The sequence below is a fragment of the Microchirus variegatus genome (assembly GCF_963457635.1).
Source record: "Microchirus variegatus genome assembly, chromosome: 3".
NCBI lineage: Eukaryota > Metazoa > Chordata > Actinopteri > Pleuronectiformes > Soleidae > Microchirus > Microchirus variegatus.
Window position 1 is genome coordinate 36,264,392 of NC_139804.1, and position 23,091 is coordinate 36,287,482.

At 40.3% G+C, this 23,091-nt stretch overlaps 2 protein-coding genes across 3 annotated transcripts in view; one reads left to right on the forward strand and one right to left on the reverse strand.

The window, feature by feature from the left end:
* Window positions 1–2,088: 2,088 nt before the first annotated feature.
* eif3k (eukaryotic translation initiation factor 3, subunit K) lies at window positions 2,089–7,804 on the reverse strand. 2 transcript variants are annotated; one of them, XM_083886458.1, is made up of 8 exons: window positions 7,651–7,804; window positions 6,842–6,940; window positions 5,422–5,542; window positions 4,929–5,003; window positions 4,120–4,186; window positions 3,878–3,955; window positions 2,331–2,456; window positions 2,089–2,225 (listed from the first exon to the last, which is right to left on the reverse strand). In XM_083886458.1, the coding sequence occupies exons 1-8, from the start codon at window positions 7,710–7,712 to the stop codon at window positions 2,194–2,196; spliced, it is 660 nt and encodes a 219-aa protein (XP_083742584.1). In that variant the 5' UTR covers window positions 7,713–7,804; the 3' UTR covers window positions 2,089–2,193. The 2 variants fall into 2 exon arrangements, with proteins under 2 accessions (XP_083742584.1, XP_083742583.1); XM_083886457.1 differs by having other exon boundaries at window positions 4,929–5,006.
* Window positions 7,805–11,375: 3,571 nt separating this feature from the next.
* The window catches only part of map4k1 (mitogen-activated protein kinase kinase kinase kinase 1), a gene marked incomplete at its 5' end in the record, with an annotated part of 32,768 nt that continues 21,052 nt past the window's right edge, over window positions 11,376–23,091 (forward strand). The window contains one exon of the mRNA XM_083887290.1: window positions 11,376–11,483. Coding sequence (XP_083743416.1) covers window positions 11,376–11,483 — 108 coding nt within the window. The remainder of the gene's footprint in view (window positions 11,484–23,091) is intronic.

Sequence of the window (23,091 nt, forward strand, 5' to 3'; positions counted from 1 at the left end):
TTTAAGAAAACAGCCGAACAAGGAAGTGTTATTATTTCTGGGAAAACTAGAAAAAAAAAAAATTCCAGGAAGTAAATACAATAAAAATGTTATTGTATTTAATTCCTGGAATTAATTTTTTTCTGCAGAAGACCTTGGTACTATTTACCAAGGTCTCCTGCAGTGGATGGAGTCAATGTCACACTGAACTTCATAATGTCATAGATTCTTTTTCACGCTTTCCCAGGCCCGTATTCAGGTGGCATATGCTTGACAATGCAGGTAACATCACTGAAGATGTGTTCAGGTGCATCAGAAGATGTATTAAAGGACTATATATGCAGTGACAATCAGGAATTGCCTGTCTGATGACACTTGTAAAGTATAAGAAGAGAAGAAAAATATAAAGACATATATAGATATTATCCATTCCTAACAGTCAGAAAAAGTGCATATTCTGAATATTTACCCTGCTGCCTTTGATCTGCAACCTTCCCTGTAACTACGGCAACTCGTGTACAGATCACAGACACATCGTCCTTTGTCCATTATGTCCTTTTGATCTGTGTGTGTGCCAACCCACCGTAGCATACCAATCAAAGAATGAAAGTGGCATCCGTCTCTGGGAAAATGAACCATGGACTTCCAGTGAGTGGGACTGGACACATTCGACCATGGACGGAGCAGAACTCGTCGCCTCTGTCAAGTACCAACTGATGTGTCTTTACCACCTCAAGTCCAACCCAGACCTCAACAAGCTGATCTGCGGCCACACCAATCCCGGCGTGGGATCGAAGGAGCAGGGCGAACTGGAAAGAACCGCGCTGGTGGATCTGTGCTTGCTCCTCATCGACGAGGTGTCGCGGTACGTCGCCGACCAGATGTCGCCCTTCATTTCGGAGTGGACTGACAAACTGCAGCACATTTACTCCCTCGTAGAGAGCAACCACTGTTTCTTCGGCGTGGACGAGGACTACATCCATTCGAACATGAAGATCATCCTGTCCGAGTTTCTCGCCCAGTGCGTCAACGGCTCGCCCCTGATCAAGTGTGCCAGCTTGAACCAATTCTGCCGCTTTCTGGCTAAACACACGGCGGGAAGGGTGAACTACGTGGTGGCGGAAAAGCTCAACTCGAACCCTCGACATTCGGGAGGCACGGCCAACGAGTGCGACTGCGTGGAATACCACACTCTCAGCGCGATGATCGCCCTGGTTGGAAACGCCACGGAGTGCATGCGACTCCATCACTGCCGGTGTACGGCGCAGCAAGAGGAGGAGGAAGAGGAGGAGGAGGGGAGCAGCGTCACAGCACCATCACAGACTGAAGGAGGAAGAGCGGTGCAGTGGGTCGCACACAAGGGCTGCAGCGACGTGGTTTACACGACTTCAAAGACGGCGCTGATACCGATCCTGACCGAGGTCGTTCACGACGGGAGCTTGGCCAAATCTGACGGCAACGAACGCAAGGTGGTGGACAGGAACGACGACGCCGGGTTAGGTGACGCATACATGGTTCCTGAAGGTGACACGAGGCTCCCTGCTGAAGTATACCTGAATATTCTAGAAATTACAAGGGGTTCCTTCTTAATCTGGGAGTAGCGAGTGGCTGGTGTCACACGATCCCGTCATGCAACACTCACCCACTGTTTCAGTTTCTGTAAAACGCAGGTACAAGGGTCGCTTCTATTCAGTCCGTCGGGCTTTTCCTGCCACCATGGTGATACAAACTGACTCGTATATGCTCTATAGGCTGATTTTCTGCAACCTGGAGCATATTTCTCAACAAGGAATTGTGCGGATGAACCAGAACTTTCCCAGCAGATCCTCCACCAAGGTTTCTACAGGATGAACCGGCCGATTCAAAGGTTTTCCTGAGGATATAATGGTCTCAATTGTCGCTAGTTTTGGGTCTTCTTCAATAGCACGTGGTGTCAATTTTGACATTAACGTTCCCAATGAGAGGAGGCAATAAAGCACGGCACACGATTGAACACAAATGGTTGCCACTTGTTCGGTTCTTACTGTTATCAAACACAGAAGTGTAATACATTCTGACAATTGTAATAAAAAATACAAAACCTTCAAGGGAACAGCACCAAGAACTGAGTGGAAATGATAAATTACTTTTATTGAGAAAAGTTTGATTATGAAGACAAATGGTTGAATCTGCTGTGTCTGGTGTGTAACACGATGACATGCGAGTGTGTTTGAATCACTGAGATGTAGCCATGATGCTGGATACACCTGTGAAAAGAGATCAAATTGGTCATTTAATCCAGTGTTATAATCTCTAAATTCCTGTCCACAGTATGCTTCAATGCGTGTCCAATATAAAACGCCAACACTCACTCTCAAAGTCGATCTTCTCCACGATGTTCTTGGGCTTGACGCTCTCCTCCTGGCTGAAGATGAAGATCTGTCCCTCCTCGTTCTCGGTCCAGCCGTACTTGTTCATCCACACCTTCACCTGCGTGTCTGGACGAACAGAGACAGAGGGACAAAAAAAAGAAATAAATAATCATTACTGGAGCATCACAGCTTTTACTAAAGGGAGAATCTGATGTCTGAAGTATAGATGTGTGTTTCCATGACAGGAACTTTCACCAGGAACTGTGGTGCAGTTACATCCCAGGGACTAAATGGAAGATCCTAAGTTTAAATATTTTAGTCCCTGAGAAATTACTTCGCCTGCTGCAACATTCTGTTCGCTTCGCTCGCTGCAGAGCCAGGGTTTCCCCCAGTGTATTATAACCCTAGCGGGCCGCCAGGCTTTGCGTTGCTTGTTTATTTATTTAAAATAGATTTTTTTTATACACCTCAGCTTTTTCTTTATCAGGGAACAAGAGCGCACGTTCCGCCATGTAATGTAATTCGTTGTCCAGGTGCCGATTAGTCACACTATCAAGCGTCGTTATTACAGTTACATCGTTCTTGTCAATAAAGATATTATATTTTGGGATGCACCGATAATTCGGCCGGTCGAAACAGAGCGAGTTCATGGTGAAACAGCTGTTAAACGCTGGAAAGTCTCTGCGCAAAAGTGAAACTTGGCTGCGTGCGGCACAGATTATCAACTCCCCGCGACATTGACTTAACAGCAGAGAACATTCTCTCTCTTAGAACAGTTAACTAAAGACATCAGCTCATCTGATGCATCTGTTATTTCCTTAATTACAGCGTTAAAGCGTCTTCTTACACAAAGATTAAGACCACGGAGTGAAAACGATGAAAAGTGTGCTCTGCTCTTCAGAGTCTGTCACCACTCGGTTTCACTCGGATCACCTGCACTACATCACAACTGTACTCCATCCTCGTCATAAAGATCATTATTCTTATGTGGGGATAACACACGTAGAGAAATGATCCAGTCTGCTTTAGATCAAATCAAAATGAAATGAGCGCTTGGAGACGCAGGAGTGACGAACGGCGCAGGAGAGGGAGAAGAGAACAGCGCTTGGGCGGTGCGCAGAAATAAAAGGGCTGTCTGCACCAGATGAGGGGGCACTACCACATTTATATTTATGTTGCTTTAACCTACTTTTAAATGAGTAGCAAAGTATTAAAGTAAAAAATTGTTGCATCAAGATGCAGCGATAATCGGTTTAGAATCGAATCGTTGACCTCTGAATCGTAATCGAATCGAATCGTGAGGTGCCAAGAGATTCCCACCCCTATATAATGATCCAATCATTTTTGACACATAACATCTAAAATCTGTTAGCTCTCCAATTATAGCACTGTTCCTTTCTCTCTGGCGCCATCTTTACCTTCTCACTGATGTTATACATCGAAATATCAAAAAGTTTTAACCTCAGACAGATGGAGCAGAACACAGTGAAGGGACATGGATACGTGTTGAAGACTCTGAAGGCAGTTTAGTGGGTCAAAGGTCTTACCGAGTGGGTCTCCCAGCATCTCAGCCAGTAACCGGTGCTCAATGGTCTGGTAGGTGATGCCCACAACATGGCAGATGACTGAGGGAGAAGAAGTAGATGATTTCAAACATCTTATTCGTTCATATAATTAGCAGCTCTTGTATTCGGGTGCGGCTGCTTCCTTATTTTCAGTGAAGTCAAAATTAAGCAGGTATTTACGGTCAGGACATAGTGAGTCAGAGGATGACGATGATGATACTCACACCTACGAACAGAGTCCTCAAAGCCAGTGATGCCGTCGATGAGCTCCCGGTTCTCCTCCAGACTCGTCTGTCGGCGCGACAAAAGACACGGACACACAATTCGATGACAGTGACTCAATAAAGTGTTGCACAAGTTTGGAAAAACAAACAAACACATGTTACTGGAAGGAAATAAAGGACGTTGTGCTCTGATGAGCAGGAGGAAATGGTTTCAATGATGGATTGATTGGTCATTAACATTAAAGCCGAGCGGTTCCTGTTGCTTTATTACAGGTTTACCAGATTCAATGACCCTGATACCAGAAGGTTTCCGTTAGACTTTAATGTGGCAAGTTTAAATTCAACTATTTCTATACTACATTTATTTTAAAATCTTTGGTGTAAATCTTGGTTTAGGTCGTCTTGTGCCACATCAACATATAAATGTCATAACTTTACCGTCATAAGAACGTGTTTTCACTTCTAATTTGTTCCAACTCGACTCTCTTCTACTTGCAGTTTTAACTCCTTTATTGTGTTGTTTATTTAGTTTTGACTCCGCTGCTCATCCACAACATTTCTCAGAGAACACAGCATGTGACAACATGTGAGAGCGCGGCAGGGAAAGCGATGTACAATTTGCAAAGACTTGAGTGGGCGAGCGTCCTGTCCTGCCTCCTGTGTCACTCCTTGCCGAGATGTGGCCAACGTTTTCCCTGCATTTGACTCCACCCGTTTTCATCAAATGTGACGACCAAGAAACTGTCAATATGTGCATAATTGCAGCATTTGTGTATGCGTGTGTGTGTGTGTGTGTTCATGCGTCATACCCAGAAGCTCTGGAAGTGGCAGGTCTCCAGCAGGTTCCCCAGGTACAGGATTTGTCTGATGGGGCGTTCCTCTTGCTGCGACACAGTAGTCAAGGAAGTGGCCGAAAAAAATCAACTCAACCACCCCACCCACCCACCCCCCACTGCTGAGAACTACGTACGTACACACAAACCTCAATCGCATCTGGTATATTCCTACACCAGAAACATGTCATGATTCACTACATTTTACACCCTGACTGCATAGTGGACATCATAAAAGAGAGTCTTTATCTCTCAGAATCATGGAGTCCTCATGTACAAAACACATTAAATACTTATCTGTTAATTATTACAGTCGCACGGAAAATTAAAAGCTCCAAGGTTTCTCCTGTGAGACTCTACAGAGATGGTGTGACACTGCAGGTGACACAGCAAACTGAAACGCACGTGGGCGACGTGGGAGTCACGTCCGTCAGGGGACGTCGCACGTGAAGCGGCACCAAAGGGATACGTGTGTCTGGTCAATCATACACTTGCAGAGAGTGAAGTCGGTGTGTGGCAGGTTGGTCAGAGCCTTCAGCAGAATCTGCGAGGTCACCTGAGTCTGGAAATAGGCCGGGTTGAACTGGTACCTGCACAGGCAGACGACAAAGAGGTAGCAGTCTCTGTATGTCAACAAGTGTAAAAGCTTAAATAATTGAGAGAAAAATACTGTAGAGATTATAAGAGGATGTTCATTTTTCAATTCCCTGCTTCCAACAACCGACGAAAACTCTCCTGTGTGAGCAGGGAACAATATTTGCCTATATTTGAATAATACCCTCATGTGGAGGATTAAGTGGTAGAAGATGAGTGAGTGATTGAATAGAGGCAGCCACAAGGTGGTGCAAATTCTAGAATTGTAAGATCACCAGTTTGCTACATAAGGTTCTGTTCTCCAACATACTAGGAAGGTAAGCATGAGGTGAGGGATTTTCCAGCTGCAACTTAATAAACGATAAATGTTCCTAAATTTAAAAATAACTGGTTGTTATAATTGCCTCAGTTGTTGCCTCACGGCATGCAAGGAGGCAGCTGGTTTGGCTCCAGGTTTGACCAAGAGACTTTCAGTGAGGAGTTTGCATATTTCCCTCTGTGTGAGTGTGGGTTCTCACTGGTATTCCAGCTTCCTCCATGTTCCAAAAACATGCAGATTACATAACCGGACACTCTAAATTGACTAATAGTGTGAGTATGAAGGCCACATTATACTTCTCCGACTGCGTAATGCGTTATCCGTCTGCGTCACCACGTAGACCACTCGAGCCTTTATACTTCTGTGTCGTGGTGACGGATAGGCGCTGCAATTTCCCGCCCGATCAGTAGGGATCGCTGCGCAAGGTTGTTGTGCTTTTGGCTACAGTGAGCAATGGCGTCCGAGGGAGAAAGACTGTTGTTGTTGAAACAGTGGCCGTTTCTCACTTTTCTGTGTCACGGAACGCAGTTTTAAGATAATTTGAGGCGAGAAATTGGCCATTTAAGAGTCTAAACATGTGCTGTGTGTGTTAAGATATGACGTATGTTCAGCTCCGCCCTCTGTGGACGCTCGGTGCTCACTGTGAGCCGGCAGAGAGCAGCTTCGCTTGGCCTGTCCTGAGGACCAATCGCAGCTCTTGCCGTCTCCGTTGTCCCTTGACGGAGTGACGGACACTTAAAAAATATTCCGTGCAGCCGGAGACGACGTAGAGACTCTACAACAGGTTCTGCGTTGACGCAGAGGACTCTGCGTAACCTACGCAGAGCACTTTACTCAGGAGTATAAATTGGGCTTGAGTGTGAAGATTGTGAGTGTGTTTGTTCGTCTCTGTATGTTAAACTGCGACCTGCCTAAGGTGATAAAGCAGTAGAGAAAAATGAATGAATAGTTCAATTCTCTGAACACTGACACTTACAACTTCAAGACGGCCAGGTTTGCCTCCAGATCGTAGGAATTTTCTCTCGCTTGTGTCTCCACATAGCGCTCCAGTGTTGGAAGGTTTTCTGGGTTATACCTGAGAGAAGAGACAGGACCATTTAACTCCTACTCACATGTGTAATGGTTGCCATTGATTGTGTTTTCATTGCATTTTAGGTCAAACGCTTGACGGGGGGAAAGTGAAGCAGTGAATTCCCATTTAGAGAAAAAACAAGAAACGGTCTTTCTTAATTCTTAATATGTATAAATAGTAGCAGGAAAAAAATATACAGCTGCTATATAACTTAATACTATTGAGGATCTGTGTGTTAAGTAAAGTATTTTGCTGCTGAAGACTATCTGTAAGACAAACTGGATTTTTTTTTTATTGTATGAGCAACTTATGCATTTTACCAAGTATCCTTTACATAAAGTCAGGTGTAGATTACTGCCTGATGACTCCAGGCAGGGTCCGTTTTGTCAAAGTATGAACACCTGTGCGGGTACTGAACTGTGTGTAAACAGTAAACAGGTACTACTTTTCATCTCTGACGACCGGATTACAAAGATGCAGAAGTCTTTCGCCATAAACCGCGTTCACAAGTTCAACACAACGCTGAACTAAATATTAACGATAAATAAAACATTGAGTGTACACGGGTAACACTTCCCCTATACGTGGTCTTCTTTAAAAGAGGGAACACAGTTGCAGTTCACGACAACAGAGCAGGCTAGCATTAGCAAATAGGCTAAGCTAAAGTTAGCATTTCCGCCTGGTTGTCTGCCCATTACGAGGAACATCCGTACCGGTCGATGCCCCGCAGGAGCTTCCCCACGTTCGTCCTCATCTGCTCGATAGGCGACGACATCTGGTCCAAATGTTTATTGTCAACTTATGAGGTAAAAGTCGAATTAACTCCACACGTGGGCCGCTGCTTAGACAAGGCGCCGGGCAGAGGAGGTGGTCGGAACGGAAAGGACCGCGAACACGGTGGAACGGAAGGAGCACGGACACAATTTAGCGAGGGACCGCTACTTTACGCTCTGCCCATGGATGTTGTTTGTGTTGTTGTTGTTGGTTGTTGTTGTGATCCAGACAGACAGACTGACGTTTAAAACGTGACTGTGTTGTATTTTATTATCGTGGTTTTCGTTTCATTCCCCTTCTCTGTTCGAAGTAATGATGTGTTCTCATTTTATGTTGAAAACATTCACCGGAAATTGAAGTTGTAAATGCTTGCAGTTACAATTGTGATCACTGGGGGGCGGTAAGCACATTAATGGCGTGTCCGGTCCGGTATCCTGTTATTTTAACATCCATTCCACTTTTTATTATTGTGACGGAGTTCTAGAGAAGGTTTATGTCATAGATGTATTATAACATCTGGATTTAATGAACACAAATGTCACGTTTGCTTCGGCTTTAAACCATGGATTTGTAAATCAATGGCAAGTGATATATATGACATATGCTGTTTTGGTTAATTTGTTTTGTCAACATAACAAAACAGCTATACATGACTAAGTGGACAAAGAGCCAGGGGACAAGGTTACACAAGATCTGTAGGCCAGGTATAGATGTATTTTTTATTTATTTATTTATTAAATAACAAATAATAGCTATTACATTTATTTGGCTTTATTGTTGTGTGATTAAGCAAGTAACACAATCAAAATTAACAATTATGTTTAAAGTATAAAGAGTATAAAGGGAAAACAAACTATGTATTTGATACTACAACAATAACAACAACAACATGATCAAAACATGTGACATGTATCTCCTGGAGCCAAATAACAGGAAGAAGTCCACAGGAGACGTCCCTGATCCTTGTAGTACCAGCTTCTACCAGTAACTTGATGTCCCACCTTATGCGCTCTGTGACTGGTAAGTGTTTGTTCCCATCCATGACTCTCTTTGGTGAGTTCATGCCCCTTTCTTTAGGGGGGGGAATAAAATATTCATGAAAATAAAAAAGGATTGTACCATTGAGCTTGAGATGTAAATGCAGCCTAAAGGAGAATAGGATTACTCTCAGGACTGATGTTAAAACCAGATGTAAAACTTTGTTCGCTTTGAGGTCGTCGTCCATGTTCAGCGACGTCAACGCGACCTGATCAGTGACCCCATCCGTCCTGCTCGCGTTGAGGCGGTTATCTGTGGTCGGCCGGTGTGTGTGTGTGTGTGTGTGTCTGTGTTGTGCGTCTGTCACATGTGGGTGTTTGTAAGCTTTGGTGGCTGATGTGAGAGTGTAGGCAGCGGGAGTTAGAGAGGGGAGGGTGTGCGTAAATGTCAAACGGTGGAGATGGGTGTCGTGTGATGGCAAAAGAGATGTGGTCTTTATTTTTATTTATTTCTTTCTCTCTCTCTCAACCCTTCAGCGTAAAACACTCTCACTGTACTGTAATCTTTACTTTATCTTTGACTAAGTTTCTCCAGAGGCTAAATATCTCATCAACTTTCCAGAGAAATCCAGACCAAACTATGCCGATGACTTTCCGTGTGACACAAAGGTCACGTTCGTGTTTTTTTCGCCGATCACTTGTTTGATTGTGATTAGACTTTGTATGCAACTTTTTTTTAAAACTTAAAGCAACAACATCGTCGTGAAAAATGTAATAACACAACACGCGGTTTCAGTTTAAAGGCGGTCAGCGTTTGCGTTACTGCGTCGCGTTTTCTACAACAAGAGCACGTTAATTCTTTAATTCCTCCTCCTTCAACTACTTTTCATTTTCTCTATTGAGACAAAAAACGTCTGTACAACACGGTGTCAGGTGTCAGACTCTTTGTCTGCAGGCTCGTCCTCGGCTCGAGCTGAAGATCTTCACCCTGAAGTGCTCGCTGATTTTCAGACCGCTTACTGATAAAGCCATTTAAAACGATAGTCAACAGGATGTAACGGGTTCCCCTTATTTATGCTTCTGAACAGGAAGCCGACACACAGCCACACACACACACACACACACACACACACACACACACACACACACACACATTCTTGTACTTGCTGCATACTGAGGACTGGGTTGCTGACAAAGTGAGGACCAGCATTTCCACTTTATAAATCAACACAATTACAAATATCTACTTCATGAATGACATCTACAAAGAACTACTGGTTGCAGTACCATAAAATGTCTGCAGGTGGAGCCCCAGAGCAAAAAGGGCTGGAAAACGTATCTTTTTTTTTTTGGTCCAAAATTTTACAAAAACATCATACTATGTGGACCAAATTTTTTTAAAAATTTAACAAATTTTTTTTTAAAAAAAGGAAATGGTTTTTTTTTTTAAATGTAAACAAAATTTAAAAAAAAAATTTGAACAAAATTTCAAAAAAAAATTTGAACAAAATTTTTAACAAAATTTTTAACAAAATTTTTAACAAAATTTTTAAAAAACATTTTTAACAAAATTTTAAACAAAATTTTTAAAAAACATTTTTAACAAAATTTTTAACAAAATTTTTAAAAAACATTTTTAAAAAATTTGAGCAAATTTTTTTGGTCAAAAATTTGACAAAAACGTCAAACTATACTATGTCGTCCAAAAATTGAAAAAAAAAATTTGACCCAAACTTTTGGTCCAAAATTTGACAAAAACGACATACTATACTATGTCGTTCAAAGGTTGAAAACATTTTTTTTACATTTCTTTTGAAAAAAAAATTTTGGTCCAAAATTTGACAAAAAAGTCTTACTATACTATACTATGTCGTCCAAAATGTGATTTTTTTTTTTTTTTTACAAATTGAGTATAGCATGTTTACAATCTAAGGAAGTGATTTCAATGAAAACAAAGTGAGGACCGGCCAAAATGTCCTCACTTGGTAAAATTGACCTTACTTTGTTGGTTAAAAACCCTCACTGGTCCTCAGTATGCCGCAAGTATAAGAACACACACACACACACACACACACACACACACACACACACACACACACACACACACACACACACACCTCAACCATTATTCCTGCACTTCAACAACTGTATCGTTTTCAACACTTCTTTACCTTATTTTGTCCTTTGATTCTCACAAACACAAACGTGTGTTCACTCATTCACATTAAAGAACACCATCAATACCACACACACACACACACACATGCATGCACACACGCACGCACACACACACGCACGCACACACCAACCCAACAAGAAACCTGATTATTATGCAAATGAGGTGCGAAAAAAAGTCTGAACGAAGAGAGGAGGAAGGTGTGAGAGATCAGGGGAGGGAGGGAGGGTTGACAGCAAGAAACAGAAACAGGAAGGTGTGTGTGTGTGTGTGTCTGTTTGAGTGTGTGTGTGTGAGTGACACTCAAACAGTCAGAAACAAAGAGTCAGTGTCTTCTCTCTGCGTCTTCACCTCGAAGAGTTCATCAGCTTTATTGTCTATAGATGTAAATGTCGCTGAGTGTGTGAGTGTGTGAGTGTGTAGTGTGTGTGTGAGTGAGTGTGTGTGCGTGACACTGAGAGAGAGAGAGAGAGACATGCACATGGAGGCATAGTATCAGTACTCTTTGAATATGGACTCCCAGCACCGGGCAGCTCTGGACATCTCCACCAGGAACCCTCTGGACGACTTTGAGATCCAGCTGAGAGTCGGAGGAGGAACTTACGGGGAAGTTTACAAGGTCAGAGATCGACGCGGCTCCTTCACTCCTTCACTGTCGCCGAATGTTTGTTCACATCTCAGAGTCGGTTTGTGTGTCTAATGTGAAAATCCTCTTTCTCTTCAACATTTGTTAAAGTAAAAAAAAAAGAAAAAAGGATGATTTCAACTTAAAATTGAAACCTATACATTGAGATTTCAGTTTGAGGCAGATGTTCAGAACAAGTCGAGCGTGTCTGACTTCATCCTGCTTTGCAAGTCGAGCTCCCCTGTGTCCCGTCACAGTTTGGTCTGATTTCTTTATCGCGACTTAATGTTCTGTTTCTCTGGGCCTCTATAACCCTGTGAGCGAGCTGTGCTCCGCGAGATCGTCTTGAAAACGTGGAAAAGTGCCATTGATTTTTCATTTGCATCAGTTCAGTGCACTCACTGCGCCGGGGGAAGTGGTTTTTACTCAGTGTGAAAGTGTTCTCGCGAGTCGCTGCATGAGAAGACGACAAAAGGAAACAGACGTCAGGCGTTGCTGCTGCTGCTGCTGCTGCTGCTGATGATGCTGCTGATGCTGCCGTTGATGTTCTTCTGCTCTGAATGACGTGAACGACGATTATGTTGAGATTCAGCTTCAGAGAGACGAGCGAAAACCCCGCAACGCAGCTCAGATGTGAGCTAACGTGACCTCTGACCTAGATCGGGTAACGACTCTTTCAAACGTCTTCCCCGGTTTAGTGAAGCGGCTTCAGACAAACGCAGAGATCGTCTGAGGGTCTGAGTGTGAGAGGACGCAAAGATCTGCAGAAGGTTCTCCTGAAGTTCTCCGAGCAAGAGTGCGGCCCATAAACTATGGACGTAGTCTTGCTTACAAAGTGAAGGCCAGGAAGTATCTTAAATTAAACCAAATTCTCATTCATTCATTCATTCATTCATTTTCTACTACTTGATCCTCCACATGAGGGTCACAGGTGCCGCTGACGTCAATCTCAGCTCACTTCGTGCAAAAGACGGGGTACACGCTGGACAAATTCTCATTTTAGTTAAAACCCGAGTCAACGTTTTTTCTCTAGTTTCAGGTCTTCAATGGAACGTGATGTCAATTGTGCAAATTACGCTCGTATTTAAAGGAAAACAGACAACGAAACACAAATCTGCAGGCTTCAAACTCCATTTTAAAATCAGGTCTGAGGCTCTTGGAAATAATTCTGAATCAGAACGGCACAATCCGGAAAATGTAGAGGCCACGCTTTCTCGCTCCCGTCAGCGACAGACAGACAGACGGCGACTTTATCGATGGCTACGGATCAGATGTGAAGAGGATTTTGAAAAACGCTTCCTTGAATGAAACGTTACATGCTGTATATCCTGGTCGTTGTTTCCCGTTCCTTGAAGTTTTATTATCGCAGTCGCCGTGACTCAGGATTAGACTGAAACCAGCTTCCCTACAATTTAATCAGTATTATTTTATTATATTATATTAGATGTTAAAATCAGGAGAAGCACTGGAATATTTGGCCCGATCTAATAAATAAGTGAAATATACAACTTTGTTTTTCAATTTATCAACATCATACTTCCCACTTGTTGATATTGTGTATAGTTTGTGTATGTTCACCGTGAACCATGTGTAATATATAACAGGAAATGACTCTTTAGTCTACATAACGCTTTGTGCTTGGGTTAAACTAAAAGTAGATTAAAGGTTGTTTTTTTTTATCCACGTTATGAAATGAACACACAGAACATTGTTTTAATTTAACGTTTTGTTCCTCAACACAGTGGAAGTGGAACTTTATTTCGCGTGTCGTTCTCATCGTTCGCAGCTGTTTTAATCAGAATTACGAGCAAAACAACGTGCGCACGGATAAATCTGATGTGTGAAATTTAAACCACACATTCTCATTTCACTTCCATTTTTCTTTTTTATCTCGCTGCTTCCCCAAAATTTGGAGGCTGTGTCAACAATAAAACAACAAAAACTTCAGGGTTTAAACACACAGGAGCACATTTAAGAAAACCTGCAAATGTTTTGTATCATATCGGCTTTTTATCCAACACAGAACCGGTGAGTCCTTAAAGGGACACTGTGTAGTATTTATGGGTTTATATGACCCAAAATCCACTTTTTTTATACATATTATGTGCTCCTGAGGACACCGTAGCGCTCAGGGAAGGGAGGGGGTGAGCAGAGCAGCAGTTCTTTGTTGTACATTTCAGCCTCTCCTCTAGATGGCACTATAAACTACTTACTTCACCTTTAAATGCTGTTTTTGGAAAACTGGACCCCAATCTCTTAACACCACCCTTGAATTTCTGTGTCTACAACCAATAAGTAACTTCAGGGAAACCATGATGTCCACCCACCACATACATCAGCCGCCGCCATCTTTGTCGCCATCTTCTTCTTCTTTTGTTTTGGAGTTTGTACACACGTGCCCGCTTCATGCTCACGTTCTTCTTCTGTGGTGTATTACTTCTGTGGCAGCGTTACAGCGCCACACACAGGTCTGGCATATCTACTATTTGTAGGACGACCACTACGTGAGAATCAGATTAACGTCACCGTCAGTGTTGTATCGTATACGTACTTTACTTTGTTATTTATATTTCTAGCAACTTTTACTTTTACCTCCACTGCATTTCCTCTAACTATCTTTGTTACTGGTTACTACCAAATATAATCAGAAGAAGAAGAGTTGGTATTATGGTCTGTATTTATATACACCCTTAGAAATAAAAGTGCTAAGTAGAACCATATAAGGTTCTTCGGCGTGTCAACACTTTTTGGCTCCAGGTAGAATGTTTTTTTATAAAGGTTCCACCAAGAACCCTTTTAAAACCAATTATTCAGGAATGGGGTTTTAAAGGGTTCTCTGGATCTAAATGGTTCTTACTGGAACCATTAGTGTTACCAAGAACCCTTGAAAAACCCTTTTTTCAGGAAAAGGTTTTTCAGCACCAAATGGTTCCAGGTAGAACCTCGGCCCTTGTAGAAGAACCCTTTTGGAACCCTTATTTCTAAGAGTGTAGAGCTTTTGTAGTCTTGAGCTGCTTTACTATGAAGGTAGATTGGGGTTAAGTGTCTTGCTCAAGGACACATATAGACTACCAGGAATGGAACCTGCAACCTTCCACTGAGCTACCATGACTTGATCATTACTCCTAATTTTTTTGAATACTTTTTCCTTCTAAATCTTAACTACATTTTATATCAGAAAATGTCTTTAGATACTTAGATAGTACAGTAAACGTCATATACTTTAAGCCTATTACTTCTGTAATATTATAAAAAAAAGTGACTTCAACTTTAACCAAAGTCCTTTTCTGGTGACATACTTTTACTCAAGTATCTGTTTAAGGTTCTTTAGACCAGACCTTTGAAAACATTCAGTATCATTAAAACACATTTTAATGTCATATTTAATGTACGTGTTAGGACAGAAAGAGGCTCAGACACACAGATGTAGGTCACGTCAAATATTTCCACTCGGCAGTCGTGGCATGCACTCGAGCAGCATTTCTACCGGCTGACGAATCACAATCCTCTTTACTAAAGTCTTCACGTTCAAACTTCCTTTTGTCCTGACTGCAACTCCGCTGCTGAAGCTCGTTTTACTGGTTCTGCACCATCAGTCGGCAGACGCCACCACATACACGGTGACACAGAAAACTGTGTTTATGTCAAGATCAATTCAGTGTTTTTTTATTATTATTAAAACAGGTTTCGCCACATCCAACCAAAGTCACGCTATAAACAGTTTAGCTCTATAAATAACACACTGTCGTACGATCATGTGAGGGGGTCGTACATGTTTGACCTCAAATTGACACAAATGACTTATAATAACATCTGTGTCTCTCAACACGACACTAAAAATGCAACGTGACCCTGAATTTTATCAGTGTGGTCACGTGACTTGGGGTTTCATTCAGTGCCACCTCTGCAGTTTCAGAGGCTTCTGTCATTTTTTTATCAAAGAACATATATGCGTTTTTATTTATTCACTATTTTATTTGACCTTGTTTTCCTTCCTATCTGTGCTTTGAATATATATATATATATGTATATATATGGTATTTATGGTGGATTATTATGCTTATTCTTTCTATAAAAGCTCTCGAGATCAGTCTGCGATATGACTCATACTTGGGTGACTGAGACTGCAGCTCTGCATCTGACCCTCCTTACAGTAAAAGTCTTATCTGATGTGGCTTGTGCTACTAAGCTGCAGTTTTGGTCGCTGGTGCAACTCTAGTTTCAGGCCTGTCGCCCTCACAGAAGCTGCTGCACCTGCATGTGTGTGTGTGTGTGTGTGTGTGTGTGTATAAAACCTCAGACCCAAAAAGAAGAAGTGAGGAATGGACTCAAAACAAATATAGCTGTGCTAACACGAGGGTAGGAATTGATGAAACTGACGATCACATGTTAGAATAAGGCTAATTTACTGGGATTATCCACGTGTAAATGAATATAGATTAACATTCACATGGAGGAGCACATGTTTATTGATATAGAGCATTTATGTTATGTGTTCATAGTTCATTTTATCCACTCTATCCTCTTGACTTCTGACATCAACAAGGCATTTCTGCCCTGAGACCTGATGCTCACTGGATAATTTCTCTTCTTTTTTATTTTTTTTATTTTTATTTTTAGCATTTTCTGAAAAACCATCTGGCACCAACAACCATGTCACGCTGAAAGTCACCTAAAAATAGTCTTTCTTCCACATTCAGGTGCCTGTTATTGGTGTTGAACAGGTGTACCCAATAAAGAGGACAGTTAATACACGGTAAAAAAAAATAAAATAAAAAAAGTTGAGAAAACTGACATTTTCAAGGCAATTTGATGCAATCAATTCTTGAGTTTACAGCCCGACAAAAGATCTCGAGTTTTTAAAAACGTTCCATCAACTAATTATTATAATAATGAGAAAAAAAATAAAATAATGTGCCAACTCAAAAATCTCTTTTCAAACAGTTTGGTTAACTAATCTTGTTCAGATAATGTAAATCATTGGTTCTCAAAGTGCGGCCCGGGGGCCAATGTCGGCCCGCAGAAACATTTCTGGCGGCCCCACAATGAATTACAGTTGATAGTTTTAATCCAGGAGCGACTAAGCTTGTTAAATGTTTATTGGACATTACTGGATACAGACCAATAAGTGTAAACAAAAATACTGGGTATTTACCTGGTTTCTATATGGTGAATTTTAGTGTATTATTGTGTTATAAGCTGGTAATAAGCAGGTAGCTACAGCCCCCAATTACTAGCTATTTACCCAGTAAATATATGGTAACAGAAATGTGTTACTTGGTATTAACCTGTAATTAAAAGGTAAGAACAATGGCCAAAATACTGGGTAATTACCCAGTAAATTATAAAGTGTTATTATATTAACGCTTATATTACTTAACGCTAAACTGTAGAACTGCAATCTGGTCATTAAAATTATTACAAATGGGAATCTTTTCAGTTTTTTTTCCTTTGGCGGCCCTCAGTCCAATGTTGGGTTCCTAAATTGGCCCTCAGTATCAAAACTTTGAGAACCCCTGATGTAAATAAAATAAAAAATACAACCCTAACTTACAAGTTTGTCTAACAAAATAATATTAGTTGATGGAACTTTTTAAAAAAACTCCAGCTCTGTCGTTGGGCTGTAAACTCAAAAATGGATTGCAGCAATTTGCCTTGAAATTTTGAGTTTTCTCTTTTTTTTTTTTACAGTGTATAACACTCTTTATTGACAATGTGTTTGTTATTGACAAGAGGACACAAAGGAAACAATGTGTTAATGCGTTGGGATGAATTCTCTGTTACTGCTTTCGACGTTATAATTCTACGACTTAAACAGGATCCACTTCCTCATTCCCCTTTGTTTTCTTTCTTGTTTCTACTCGTTCTTGGAGGCGTGACTACATACGCGCTGCCTGTCATTCCAGTCTCTGTATTATTTGGCGTCACTGCGGTGGTCAGCGAGAGGAAAACACGTCGTTTCGGGAGTAAACGCGCAGCTAAAGGTTGTTGTGGAAGCGTCGCAGCCTCCGCTGTGTGTGTGTGTGTGTGTGTGTGTGTGTGTGTGTGTGTGTGTGTTTGGTTGTTTACTGATCAGGTGACTTTCCTCTCAGTGACCTCTCTGATGTCACACAGTGAGCGAATGGAGTTTCCGTCTTCGCTGAACTCTCCTTCAGCACGTTTGTCTTGTAAGTTACACCATCGACCAAATCATAATAAACTCTTCTGCTATGAATCTCACTCATCGTCTCATCAAAGGTGAACTGATCCAATTTTAGTCAACGGAAAGTTAAGATGAGCGTCTCATTTTTTAGAAACGGAATACAGAGAGCGTATTTATAGAAATGCGATCACATTCTTCACAAACATAGACTCAACGAAGGTCAAGGTCACTGTGACCTCACAAAACCCCCCCCCCCTTTTTTTTTTTTACTTGAATACATCGTACCATAGTTTCCTCAGTGGAACAGAGCTGGTTTGATGCTGGATGAGTAAGTGTTTGTTAAAAGCTGGTGTATCGCAGCTTTAAGATAAGATAAGATAAGATGAGATAGTCCTTTATTCGTCCCGCAGTGGGGAAATTTCCAGTGTTACAGCAGCAAGACAATAAAGATAAGGATAATAAATAATAAACATGCATTACCAAAAAGAAATAGAATATATAAAGTACAATATATAAAGATATTAACACTGACTATAAAAATAGAACGTACATTACAACCGGTCTGCAGAATATACACAGTATGCACATGGTATTTACAGTGTAAGGAAACAAGACTGAGCTATTAAATAAGGATATTAAATAAGGATAAGGATATTGCACTGATGAGAAAACTACAGTATAAAAAATTTGACAGTATGAAAAATGACAATATATCGCACTTAAAAAAAATGTACATTATGAAAAAATATATACAGTATATTACACCAAGCACAGCCTTTACATTCAGGCAAAAGATTATTATTCAGGCAAGTAAACGATTGCTATTCAGATTTAACGTTAGAGCTGTGTTATACTTTCTGTTGTGTTGAGATACAGTGGTCATACACAGACTCTTAACTGTAGGCGTTGGGCTGTAGAGCAGCGCGACACAATCACAAACTCAGCTGGGCCACATTTTCAAAGCAAATTTAAAATTTGCCTATAAAAAAAAATTTGCATGAAAATACGAAAAGAACTGTACGTGAACAGAATCGGAGGTAGTAGCAATAATGTTTTTTTAACTTTGAAATAAAAATATTTTGCTTGTTTTTTTTTTAGTTTTGTCATATTTAACCAGCTTATAACACAATAATACACTAAAATTCACCATATAGAAACCAGGTAAATACCCAGTATTTTTGTTTACACTTATTGGTCTGTATCCAGTAATGTCCAATAAATATTTAACAAGCTTAGTAGCTCCTGGATTAAAACTATCAACTGTAATTCATTGTGGGGCCGCCAGAAATTTTTCTGCGGGCCGCCATTGGCCCACGGGCCGCACTTTGAGAACCAGTGGTTTAACCCTTTAAGGCACTACTCAACCATTTGGTCGACCACACCACTTTAAGTCACTATATCTCATTGAAAAATGCATCAAGCTGAACTCACTAACACTTAATTAATGTAACCTGTTCTGAATGTTGTACTTTATGAATTATGAAAACCAGGTTTATTATGAACAGACATCTCAACCGTTTGGTAGAGGCCTGTATCTGAAATACTGTAGGGTCTAATAAAAAAAAATAAAAAAATATATATATTGATTGTCGTTATTGTTATCATAAGTAAATAATAAAATAAAATAAAAATAATAAATTCATAAAAAATGCAAAGAAATAAATGTTCCTTTCCTAGTTTCTTGGTACGTACCTTAAAGAGTTAATTTCTTATATAATATGATATATAACACAATGTTATATAATATAATGTAATGTAATGTAATATAATATAATACAATATAAAATAATGTAATGTAATATAATATAATACAATGATAATTAATAATTACAGGCTCTGATAATAATAATAATAGTTTGAAACAGAGATCTAAATTTACACTCCCTTAAACTTTTATTCTGACATGATCCATGATCTTTAAGGGGTTTTAGATAATAATTACTTATATGAACTCTAATAAAAGTATTTAACACCATTTAAAAAGGTTACACACTATTGGCAACGGCATTAGTTTTAGTCTGAATTAAGATAAATATCTGTCACATATGACTCACACATTTATGAAGGAGCATCTGAGGGACAGTGAATCGTGTTTGTCTAGTTTTTCCTCATAGTTTCTGGGCCACTAAGAAGTTGCTTTTAGGCCACATATTTGAATAGGCTGTGTTTACTTTAAGAGCTGAACAACGTATTTTTTTAATGTAGACCAGTGAACAGAGATTACATAGTTTAAAGGCGCCATATGTAAGAATGTGGCCAAAAACGGTTACTACACTCAAATTCAAAATGAGGTCTTTTAGGTTTAGTTTTCTCCGCCATTGTAGCTCTGACGTAACTGGCAACCCGTGGTTGCTCGGCAGCTGAGACTCTACTGACTGCAGTGATTTCAAAAACATAAACATGATTTCAAAACATAAACATGATTTGCAGTCTGCAAAATATATATTTTTAATGCAAATACTTTGTCTGTACTGTTGTTGTTGGTGAGTTCAGTTTGTTATATGAACATTATTCCTGAGTCTCTGTGACATATTAGGAGGATTTTATGGTCCAGTCGCTTTAGATTTTTTTACATAATGCACCTTTAACTGGTCAGCAGGAGATCGGAAATGGAAAATAGATTTGCCGGTTATTGCGGAAATTGTTATTCTTCACGTGACAATCAACACAAACTCGGTCAGAGCTCAGAGGAAAAGCACACACTGTTTTACTGCACTGTAAACAGATAGCATAGCATAGCATAGCATAGCATAACATAGTTTAAAAAGACAAACAAAAAAAAGGGTCCAGGGTCACCTGCTTTTTTTATGCCACTAAAAGATGCTACATGCTACTTGCTACTTGCTACTTGCTACTTGCTACTTGCTACTTGCTATTTGCTACTTGCTACTTGCTACTTGCTACTTGCCTTGCCTTTCCATTTGTGTGACCTTAGGAGTCCTGATCTAAATAATTGAAGTGCCTCCATTTAGTCCTGTTTATTTGTTTAGATTCATCATTTAAGAGCTTAACAATCACTCAGTCGTCTCGAGACAAAGACGTCGCTCGTCCTTGGTCATGGTTAAAATGGCCGCGTTGAAAGTCAGGATGTTGTGGTCACTGTGGAGGATGGACACATAAAAACAGTATTGTTGTCAGCACAGACTTTTTTCCACTGCACCTTTTTTCAGTTGAGCAACACGACACCATCTCCAACTGTGAAGTGTTAACTGCAATAACAGTTTCGTTCGCACAACAAGGGCTTCGTTTTTCCGATAACGTGATAAACGGAATGCGGCGGCGGTGGCGGTGGCGGCGGCCGCCGCGTCGCATCGGCGAAACGGAGCGTTACTGTGAACGTCAGCAGCTATCTTTGATGGTTTTCTGTTTAACCTGTGGATGAACGATGGTGGTGTTTTAAATTCAAAGTGTCCACGAGTGTTTTGTTTTTAAAACTCCCTCTGGAGACAGTGGGGTTTCCACCGTCGCTGAACACCACCTGCTCAGCTTCACTACTGTGATGAGGATGGGTATTTCCTCTCAGAGAGGTGGGTGACCTGTGATCTGTGATCTGTGAGCTCTGTCATCGCCTAACTGCAGACTGGAAGGTCTTGTTTCATCTATGAGCTCATGCTCTTTCCTCGCTCAAGAGCTTTTGTCGTCAGTGAAGAGGCGTTGGTTTCGCTCACAGCGGGGGGTCGTCTTCTGTCTGTCTGACGGGCGTGCGGTGTTATTATATTGACATTAAACTTGACTAAATTTAGACTAAGACAACGAGACAAATTAGACTTAATGTTGGCTGGTGTTTGGTTCCGCAAGGCCGACTGATCTTGTAACTTATTTATTTGTTTAACCCGGGGGTTCTCAAAGTTTTGACACCTGAGGGCCAATTTAGGAACCCAACATTGGACTGAGGGCCGCTAAAGGAAAAAAAAAAACGGAAAAAAATCCCATTTGTAATCATTTTAATGACTTAATCAGTTCTACAGTTTAGCGTTAAGTAATATAAGCGTTAATATAATGTAATTTAAGCATTAATACAATAACACTTTGTAATTTACTGGGTAATTACCCAGTATTTTGGCCATTGTTCTTACCTTCTAATTACAGGTTAATACCAAGTAACACATTTCTGTTACCATATATTTACTGGGTAAATAGCTAGTAATTGGGGGCTGTAGCTACCTGCTTATTACCAGCTTATAACACAATAATACACTAAAATTCACCATATAGAAACCAGGTAAATACCCAGTATTTTTGTTTACACTTATTGGTCTGTATCCAGTAATGTCCAATAAACATTTAACAAGCTTAGTAGCTCCTGGATTAAAACTGTAATTCATTGCGGGCCGCCAGAAATGTTTCTGCAGGCCGCCATTGGCCCACGGGCCGCACTTTGAGAACCAGTGGTTTAACCATTTAAGGTACTACTCAACCATTTGGTCGACCACACCACTTTAAGTCACTATATCTCATTGAAAAATGCATCAAGCTGAACTCAATAACACTTAATGTGACTTGTTCTGAATGTTGTACTTTATGAATTATGAAAACCAGGTTTATTATGAACAGACGTCTCAACCGTTTGGTAGAGGCCTGTATCTGAAATATTGTAGGGTCTAATAAAAAAAAAAAATATATATATATATATTGATTGTCGTTATTGTTATCATAAGTAAATAATAAAATAAAATAAAATAATACATTTTCCTTTGCTAGTTTCTTGGTACGTACCTTAAAGGGTTAATTTCTTATATAATATAATATATAACACAATGTAATATAATATAATGTGATGTAATGTAATATAATATAATACAATATAAAATAATATAATGTAATATAATACAATACAATGACTCCAAAGACACATTTACAGGCTCTGATAATAATAATAATAATAATGATATATTAATATATAAAAACGGTTTCTGCAGCTCTATTTTATTCTGACATGATCCATGATCTTTAAGGGGTTTTAGATAATTATAATTAATATGAACTCTAATGTAATACAGTTACTCTGTGCTGCAGCTTTAAAAGACAACTAATCATAGCGAATCACTATGTCTCTGCAAAAACAAAACGTCTTCATAACGGACACTGTCTTAATGTTTTCAGTTTAAAAATAATGTGAATAAAGGAAACAGGAGTCAACAGAAAACCTTTAAAGGTCAGTGTGTGCGTGTGCGTGCTTGTGGGTGTGTGTGTGGGCGGATGTTTATTAGTATTTGTGACCTCTTTAGGACATTTTCTGGCACAAACACTGATCTTGTCAGGACCACGAGTCCTCGTGGAGATGAAAACCTGGTCCTAATGAAGCAGAACCTCAGATCTAAACTGAACTGAAGTGGTTAATTAGACTTAGAAGTATAGCTGCATAAACCTGTGTGTTTGTGTGTGTGTGTGTGTGTGTGTTCTTGTACTTGCGGCATACTGAGGACCAGTGAGGGTTTTTAACCAACAAAGTGAGGTCAT